At 34.3% G+C, this 9,780-nt stretch overlaps 2 protein-coding genes across 2 annotated transcripts; both read left to right on the top strand.

The window, feature by feature from the left end:
* Positions 1–3,265: 3,265 nt before the first annotated feature.
* Positions 3,266–4,800, top strand: LOC118755469. Its single transcript, XM_036490300.1, has 3 exons — positions 3,266–3,534; positions 3,615–3,777; positions 3,859–4,800. Exons 1-3 carry the CDS (start codon positions 3,381–3,383, stop codon positions 4,271–4,273), a joined length of 732 nt encoding a protein of 243 aa, XP_036346193.1. The 5' UTR covers positions 3,266–3,380; the 3' UTR covers positions 4,274–4,800.
* Positions 4,801–6,005: 1,205 nt separating this feature from the next.
* On the top strand, positions 6,006–9,777 carry LOC118755470 (adenosine kinase-like; the record flags this gene model as incomplete). Its single annotated transcript, XM_036490301.1, has 5 exons — positions 6,006–6,335; positions 6,405–6,547; positions 6,647–6,808; positions 6,904–7,059; positions 9,340–9,777. Coding segments are annotated over exons 1-5 (1,001 nt in total), but the record flags the coding sequence as incomplete, so codon positions are not given.
* Positions 9,778–9,780: the final 3 nt, after the last annotated feature.

The raw sequence follows: 9,780 nt of genomic DNA, 5'->3' as shown, positions 1-9,780 counted from the left end.
ACAGTGGTGTCTGTATGTATGTATAGTGGGATATGTGTGTACGGTGGGGTGCGTATGTACTCCAACGTGCTGTGTACTATTGTTTCGTAGTGAATTGCTACGTTACAGTATATTACCACTTTTTCTGCTGGGCTATGAGTTATAGCTTTCGCTACCGAAACCAAAGATGTATGTATGCACATCAAAAAACTTTTTAATAAACAACGCTTTTATAAATGGACTAAAAAATTAGAAAACAATATTTCTCAATCAATCAGCGCAATCTTGTATGCTATCGGTCTTGTGACATGACCACATACCATACATACATGACCATACTACCAGACAAAAGGAAAAATAATGAAATTCTACTTCTAAATATTTCATGATTAAGAGTTTAAATGATTTCAGTTTCACAGCTCTGTACTCAAAAAAGGACAATTAAGTGAATTGTAATCCGGCTTCGACGCGAAAAAATCGCACAAGTGTGTGCAGGATTGCGGATTCGAAGTTAACAGCCGAATTCGCAAGGACAGAATCGCGCTAATAGCTCTGACCCAGTACTCCATGAACTTACAGGTTTTTACACGAACTTGCAGGAAGTTACAGGAAAAATGATCTCTGAGTTTTGGAGAGTTGTGTAGGGAATGCAGTTGCAAGATTTTACCCGAACTTTTTCTTCTGGTAAAATCATGAAAAGTGTCAAGCGATCACTGGTTGACGTGCTGCTTGCTCAGAGAGTAATTTTGTTGCTTGACATTTTAACAGGATTTTACCAGAAGAAAAAGTTCGGGTAAAATCTTGCAACTTCATTCCCTACACAACTCTCCAAAACTCTCTCTCATTTAGAGGATTTTGGAGGAATTTGGAGTACGGGATCATTTTTCCTGTAACTTCCTGCAAGTTCGTGTAAAAACCTGTAAGTTCATGGAGTACTGGATCAGAGCTAATGTGCGCTTCACTTAATTCAATTTCAAAGTTGTATTTCTTATGTATCGTTGTGAGCTAGAAAAATTTAACTCCACCAAAAAGGTCGACGATTTAAATAAAACTTGTACACTTCAAAGATTTTTTTCTCACTTGTATCCAAGGTGTATGTAACAAGGTGGTGTTGGGGCGACATCAGAGTTTATCGCCGTGGGGGGGCATTTCGTCAAAATTATGTGTTTGTTGTAACTTATACCAATGACAGTATCTGCGTATAATTTGTTAGTGTAATTTTTATACGGCCAACACCACTTTGTTAAATACACATTCCCCGCAAACATATTCTGAGCGCTCAGAATATATGTATGAGTCCGAAAGGAGCCCTAGGTAGGTAAGAAATATGAGTTTCAAAAACAAACAAAAATTGTATTCCGATATGAATCTTTTAGGATTCATATATGATCCAAGTTATGAGCCAGCACCTTGTGCCAATATAAAAACAATAAATATTTGAAATTTATATCTAAACTTGTTTATACAGAAATTGAAAATAATTAGAAAACGAAAAATTAACAAAATTTAGCTACAGCTGCTGCTATTGAATGCATGTTGGAATTTATATATGCACGTACAGTATCGGTCATATCTATAGCACGCCATTTCAAAGTGATATAGTGTGCCACTTATACTTATTTATTTATTTTTTAGAATTTTCAATTAAAATACAGTTCTTTCTCTAACAAACCCCATATAAACCCAAGTTTAATAATTTGTAGAAAACTTCCAAAAATGGCAACAAATGTTCACCTAAGTTTCAAACTTTTTTCTCGGAAGTGTTCGAATTTTTTTGAGTACACAGTTTTTTAGCCACTGCAATTTTAGTCTGATAATGTGCTGTGGCTACGAATAACCGTTCATTTTTTAGAATCTTTTTTGTCGCATTGGCTTTCATATAATGAATAAACTCAATTTATTTGTATATGGATGAAAACCGCAACACCTTTGGCGGAAAAAATTCTAAAAAATCGCCGGTAACTTTCAGTCACTTGAAACTTGCACATTGTCAGACTATAATTGATTGGGCTATAAAACTGTGTATTCAGAAAAATTCAAACACTGCCGAGAATAAAGTTCGAAATTTAGGTGAAAATTTGTTGCACTTTTTTGAAGCTTTTTTGTTGCTGTTTTATGAACACTGCAAGCAAGGCAGCCAGTGCCACTCGAACTACCCGCAAAACACGAAAGTTAACAAATAACACACTGGAAAGATTTAGTGATGTGTGTCATGACCAGGGAACGGATTTTATGGAAATTGCCTTTTTTTCTGCTAAAGAGATAGAGTATATTCGATTAAGAATGTCCACGATTTAGCTTTCCCTGATTCCATATATACACATTTGATGTTGCCTTTTTTGCCTTTTTTAAGATACTTGCCTTTTTTAAGATATTTGCCTTTTTTGCCTTTTCTACCTCTAAAAAAGTGATTATGGCATTTACAATATTTTTTAGAGATAAAAAATATACACATGCCCATGCGACTTATAGAAGCGCAGGGACCTCTTGCCAAGTTGGTGTGGAAAAATTCAAAGCAGCTTTCTCAGCTAACGTAGGCTTGGAGACAATAAGGGGTGTGGATAAAATTGTAAAGGGCGAGGAAAACGCCCTTATTCCTGATAATATGAACGTTTCAAACGTTCCATATTTAAATTGGGCTCCACTTGTATCAACTTACGTCGAGCGCACATTTAGTACATTCAAGGCTTTTCTTCGCGAAAATCAAATGAAAATGCTGCCAGAAAACGTCAAAATGCATCTTGTGGTTTAATGTTACTACAACTATACAGATTAAAGTTTTATGAGTTAGAAACTCGAAAGGATAAAATAGTCAAAGATTCAAAGTACAAATTTTTCATATAATGAAACTAATTCATATTTTTTCTCTTTTTACTTGTAATATACACATTTCTAAAATAAATGTATTTTTTGATTGTTATTTTGCTTTTTTTGCAATACCTAGTGCCTTTTCCTGCCTTTTTCGCTATTTTTTTTGCCTCTTTTGCAATACCTAGAGCCTTTTCCCTCCTTTTTCGCTATTTTATTTTACCTTTTCCAGCCTATTTCGTTATTTTATATTGCCTTTTTTATAGGTTTTTAGGTCCTAAAAATCCGTTCCCTGGTCATGACATATAATTTTCACAATATTTACTTATAGTAAAATTATACAATGTTTTTAACAATTACAGTGCCGAAAATTAAAAAACCAAAATAAAGAAGCGTGTTGTGCTTAAATAATGACTTTTCGTTATTAAATGTCACAACCGATCATAAAAAAATTTACAAAATACATCGATTTTTCGCTTTGCTTGATGCACATCTCTGACTTACTTAAGTTCCAGGCAAAAGTTGACAGCAAACGTTAACGATAGACTTTGACATTTTGCATAAGCAAATTTCTTAAGCAACATATTTAAAAAATGGCTCATAAAATCGAAAGCGAATTTTATTTTAAATTAATATATGCTGTTCGCGATCGCCCGTGTTTATATGCGAAAACACACCTACATTATTACAACAGAGTTAAACGTAATGAAGCCTGGCAAGAAGTGGGCGCAGCTACGGGCAGGCCAGGTAAAATACATATAATTGAAGTGAGAATCGTTATAGCAGTAGTATGTATATAGCCAGTCCAAAGTAATTTGTTCCCGCAGGAAGTGACTGCAAAGCGCGCTGGAAGTTGTTACGAGAAAGATTCTGTAAGCAAATGAAGAGAGCTGATGGTTATTTTTCGTCTGACACAGACCCGTTTAATGCGCATGAATGGGAATACTATAAGGAAATGCTATTTTTAAAGGAATCTATTGTACCGCGACGGTAAGCTTTTGCCTCTTTGCAACTAAAGTTGTGTGTAAATACTTGTACTACTATTATACATGTTATACAATTTGCTTGTAGTTCAAGACTTGGTAAGTGCGTACGCTCCAGCTCAGAAGAGCCTGCAATGAATGAAGTATTTATAAACGTAAATGCCATAGCCGAAGAGGACTCCTGCTCGTCACATTCAAGTTATTCAAATTCTTGTGAAATTCTGAACAAAACGTCAAAGTTCGATTTAGCGCCATTGAAAATTGAACGTGCAACGGACGCAGATTTAGGCGATTACGATAAATCAGAAAAACTGCAAAACAAAAGCGTTAGTACTAAAAGCAGTACACCGGTTAGTGGCGACACAGACAATACAATCGAAGAATTATTTGTAAAGAATATAGCGAATTTAATACGAGATCTGCCGATAGAAGTGAAGGATCGTTTCCAGGCTGGCATGTATGCGGAAGTGTTCCGTTTACGTGCACAATATCGCAACTTCTAGAATAAGCTATCTTAAACGCACCTACTTCTTTAAAGGCTGCCTCTCATTTTCAACTCGCATTTGCATTCTTAATTAATTTTGTACCTTTGAATTTTGATACTGTTACGTTTGAAGTTTTGTTATGCGAAAACATTTTTAATTTAACTGAATCATGAAACGAATATTGAATTAATTTGTCTTGGTTGTTCCCAATCATGATTCAATAACATAATGATTGAATCATGGTTCCCTGTAACCAAAAACCCACAAGTGTATTTTCATTTACGATGAGTCTTACATTTTGTAGTACATTTGAATTATTATATTTGAAAGTATATTTACCTTATGTAGATCCTCGTGAAGCCCGTGCTGATATGAATCCAATGGTTATACTAGCTCCAGTTTCTTGCAATTAGATGCCGACATTCACTCGAGGCACAGGCCCTCGTTTAGTCCAGATAATACATATGTTTCAAATAGAATTTTTGAAGTACTGTTAGCAACTCCACCGTTAAGTTTAATAATAAATATATATTTTGAGTCAGTAATAATTATTAATTTTATTAACAAGCAACGACGAGGAACAAATACATGTTGAATTCGGTATTGCACTCTGTACTCGATAGTTTGTTGAAAATTTAACAGTTTTGAGGCACATGTAAACAAAAACCAGGAAGCAGTCAGCTGTGAACGGAAAAGTGCTGTTATTTTTCATGAATCATGGTTATCGATAAGGTGATTAGAAAAACACAATTCGACGAGAAATTATATCATCAATATATAATTAAACAACGACTTACAACTATCACCTGTAAGTAACTAAACTGTTTAAAAACAAAAGAAAACCATTACAGATTAAACCATTACACAATTTCCGTTGGTTAAAACTATTTTGAATAATGACTAAGGGGACTTTTTTGTGCACAGCGCTTCTTATTCCGGCCTTTCCTGTAAGATATACAGCATTGTTACTGTAGCCAAGAGCAGGGATGCCACTTCCGTAAATTGTTACCAAACATGGTTGAAAAAATTTGGGTTGGTAAATATGTAAATTTTTTCTCATTTATTATTTTTTTTGAAAAACAAATAAACCTTTTCGTTTCTGTTTTATTTTTCGCAGATATCTTTATACTATAAATCTCTTTCCAAAAGTTTAGTCTACTTTCTTATTAAATTTTGAACGCTTTAATAAATCCTTTTTATATAACTACATACATACAAATGTATATCGATGGAAGGCGAACATAACGTCCTCCATTCAAAACTCATTTTACTGGAATTTCTGGGAACTTTTGATTTCCTAAATATTTTAAATCATTTTTTAAATAAAAAGAAAAGTGTAACTAAGCACTATGATTGTTTGCAAATTAAATCAATAATTGGCAATAATTAAATGGAGAAAAAACCAAAAAGACTGAATGCAAACAATAAAAAAAAAAAATAAAATCAAATATTATAGGCTATACAACTTCATACCATAAATTATTCAAAAAATTCAGAGTAAAAAGTTCGAAATATATAAATTTTTTTGAATATTTCTATATGCAGTATTTAGCTTGAATCCTTGATTTTTATAGGTTTGGTTAAAGCGTAAAAATATTCATTTTATTTTCAAATTATTTGGTCTCGAAAATGGCGTATATTTTTAATTTCTTTTCACAAAAATTCTAGATTGTTGAAATCTATTTGCTTGTGAAACCTTTTTCCATATCAAACAAGCAATTGAATAGCAGCTTTTGACACGTTCCAATGTTTGGCAACCCTGGCCAAGAGCAAAAATAACAAAAATACGAAAAAATTTACCAAAAATAAGTCTTTTCTCCCAACAAGATATAAAGAAGTTGCGAACAATAACGCAGTTGTGAGAGCACCGGCTTCCCACTTTAATAAATTATGACCAAAGCAAGTTATAGAGGAATCAACGAAATGGTGCAAAAGCAAATGGAAATAAATACATCTCACAATAAGCTAGATTCATGCCATGTTCGTCGGAGCTTTGCGGCGGCGCGGGCCGACCGAGCCAACCTTCAATCTTGTGGTAGCTACGGATTCAGTCGAAAGCCTACTGTTGACGAGTTTGTTGGTGCACTTGAAAAGTAGTCAATTACCTTCATCCGATACAAAATTCAAGTCACTTTTATTGATTTAACAGAATATTCGCGTTTGGGTTTTTGTGTTACAGCAGTCGGGAGTTTGTGCCTTAATGATTTTCTTCAATCGCACCATGGAATACCTGCAAGAGCTTTACACAAAAGTCTCCGGATATGTTTACGGCGATAATAGCTGTGCAAATACGTAAATATACATATTTTATAATACTAGTGTTTCGTAATTAATGTGAAATGATGCTGTTTCCGCTTGTTTGACGTTTTCTAACATCCCCCGCACAACTAGACCACGCAAAGTTGTTGCTTTTGGTAACGTGCTGCTAGATCACACCGCGCAGCTTCAGAATGACGAAACAGATTTATTGGAACGCTTTCAAATACCGGCAGAATCGAAAGGCGAGTTAGATGCAGAAACTTTATCCAAGTTAGCAGCTGAGGCTGCCGAGCGGTAAGTGTGCAATTAGCCAATTGATCAGCTGGTTGTTAATATTGACATATTTTATATTTGCAATTGTTTATATTTTTGAATGTATTGGTGCATAGTGTACAATGTGAAGTGAATCCCGGCGGTTCCGCTTTGAACACAGTGCGTATACTCAAACAACTCGGCACAGATGCGCTTTTCATTGGTGCTGTTGGTGAAGATAAAGCGGCAGAGAAGTTGAAAGAGATTTTACAGGAACGTGAAGTTGAAGTAAGGTGAGAATGTAGGAATTCCCAGTTGGCATACAAAAAGTGTGCGTGACTAAGGGCTATTATGTACTTTCAAATGTATTTACTTACTACATACATTTGTTCAAACTATATTCACAAATATGTATGTGCATCTTAAATATACAGAAGCGAAAATATCAAAAAAAATTGGATTTATGTTTCGAACGTGTAGGCATGTGAACAAATATTATAAAATAATGGTATATAGGGCCATTATAGAACCCCATTTCATATATTGCCCTACTATTTTATTCACGTTAGCTGACTCAAACATTTCAAAACTGCAGGTGAAACAAAATAAAGCAATGCGGTTTATCCTTAAAAAACGCTATGATACCCCAATACATGAAATGCTTGAAAGCCTAAATTGGCTAAGTGTAAAACAACTCATTGTTTACTATACGTTAAAATTCATACACAACATAAAAATAGGAAACCTGCCGAAATATCTGAACGATCGAATGATTTATAACAACCAGGTACATGATTACCAGACAAGAAACAGGAACAACTTTCGTTTGCCAGCTGTACGATCGGAATTCGACAAGAAAAATATATACTACGAGGGATTGAAAGAATACAACGAGTTACCATGTGAAATAAAACAATGCCAAAATATTAATAAATTTAAGAAATTATTGTATAATTACTGCAAAACACTACCTATTAGATAATGATCTCATAATGATAATGATCTCATAGAGGAATAGAAGAATGTAAGCTAGGTCAATAAGACCGTAAAAAATAAAATAAAAAAAAAAATACATACATATGTATATAGATATTTATGTATGCATATATGTATATACTATGCGTCATTAAAAAGGCGCTATCAACCAATTTTGTTCGCGTACATATCGCAAATTGCGTACTTTCCACTAAAAAATATTAACACCATCATAGCTACGCACAAATTCTAGTTGCATCTACTGTGCGGGCACGTACAACTAAAATGAGACCCCGAATTTGAATAGTCACGCTCTGCAGCGTGGCGTGTGGTAATTCAAGTCACGCCTCGGTAAATAGGTAAAAATGCCTTACAAAGGGTTCAGATCATGTCTTGCATTTCCGCCATTTGTTCAAAAAGTTTTTGTTTGCCATGACTAAAATTTCATTTACTTGCACATTCCACTGCATTCAAATAACGCTCTGGATAGTAGAGTTTTTTTTGGTAACAGACCCCAATTTTTAATACATTGATGGCATTTTTTTTTTTATTACACTTGACCGCCCACTAATGTGAGCCCTTTAAACTACTGCACGTTTCGTAGTGCCATTATCATGTCTTCTTTGTTCCATGCATTGGTAATGGTTTCAAATACCGTTGTACTTCTCAAATTAACTCTGTTGCATGTGTCATTGACTCACGACTTTTTAATCCCTAGCGGATTCTTGTTTCATATTTATGAATACATTTATACGACTGTTCATTACTGTATGTGCACTTTAATATCAAGGTACATGTGAAAATTATCTTAATCTCAGTTGTTTGTTTTACATATGTACATATGTATGTATGTATATACTTATCTGTTCACATTATTTAGGAAAGTATATAAAAAGCAACAAGACGCAAAAATGCTACACCATTTATTCTCTCAGAAAATCCGGGAACGTTTAGTTGATAATAATATTATAAAGAATTGTTTAACTCAGAGTAGTCATAAATTTCAATATACATAAATACTTATACAAATACAAATTCTAGAATGGAAATGCATTAAATTAGATTTGCGCTCATTCTATGTCTTACGTTTACTTAAAGTAATCCCTTGGTTGCAAAAAGTAACGAACTCCAAATTTAAAAGTTTGCTCGTAGAATTTAGGTACATATTTTTAAGTTTATAGAAAAATGCTTGCAAATACACCAATCGTACGTGTCTTAGGCTAAACATTTCATCTGAGCTTTTTAAGAAATATATATATATTAAATATTGTTTAATATTAACATTCCTTTTTCCATTCGTTTGTTGGTGTAGACGCCTTTTCCATTTGTGAAACCGCATAACTTGTATATTTCCACATTTAAATGGGCAGTAAGCGGGATTTAACTTCAAAAAATGAATAGATAACCTACATGGTTGCCACTTAAGTTCCCATCAAAGTCACGATTTTCATATTTATTTAACTAGGCAATTACCGGAAGCGTGAGAATTCGCAAACAATAGCGTTCTTTATATTCGTATATTAGTTTATTGAATTAACTGTATATTATAACGTAAAATATTAACTTAACACATTAAAATTCACCAAACTCTTTCCCAGATTCGCCACGGTCAGTGACGTGCCCACCGGCCAGTGTGTTTGCATTGTCAATAAAGACACCAAGGCAAAAGCGTTATACGCCAATATTGGTGCGTCTGCTAAGCTATCCGTCGATCATCTTAAAAAGGCTGAACGTGATGAGACACAGGTCTTCCTCCGTCCCATCGAACGAAAACAGATACTCTACGTGGAAGGTTTCTTCGTACCGCAACGCCAAGAAGTCTGTGACTTCATTGTGAAGAATTATATCCGAGAGCGGCGCCGTTTAGCAATTAATTTAAACGCTGAGTATATTATAAAAGAAAACTTTAAACACTTGCGCGAGCTCGCACATGCAGCATATTTCATATTTGGTAATCATAAGGAACATATGGCTTTTGCCAAGCAACTGGGATTTGAATCGATCGATGATGCAGCCAAACATTTGATGGAGGAATGCAG

This window comes from Rhagoletis pomonella, unplaced genomic scaffold (genome assembly GCF_013731165.1).
Source record: "Rhagoletis pomonella isolate Grant_MI unplaced genomic scaffold, Rhpom_1.0 Rhpom_scaffold_06365, whole genome shotgun sequence".
Classification (NCBI taxonomy): Eukaryota; Metazoa; Arthropoda; class Insecta; order Diptera; family Tephritidae; genus Rhagoletis; species Rhagoletis pomonella.
Note: the sequence above shows the minus strand (reverse complement) of the source record. Positions and strands in the feature narration are given on the sequence as shown.

What these genes read in the sequence shown, in the direction of transcription:
- LOC118755469 (XM_036490300.1), top strand. Translation starts at nt 3,381, where the DNA reads ATGGCTCATAAAATCGAAAGCGAATTTTATTTTAAATTAATATATGCT. An exon ending in CGCAGCTACGGGCAGGCCAG is followed by an intron (nt 3,535 to 3,614) that starts GTAAAATACATA and finishes TTGTTCCCGCAG; the next exon opens with GAAGTGACTGCAAAGCGCGC. An exon ending in GAATCTATTGTACCGCGACG is followed by an intron (nt 3,778 to 3,858) that starts GTAAGCTTTTGC and finishes ATTTGCTTGTAG; the next exon opens with TTCAAGACTTGGTAAGTGCG.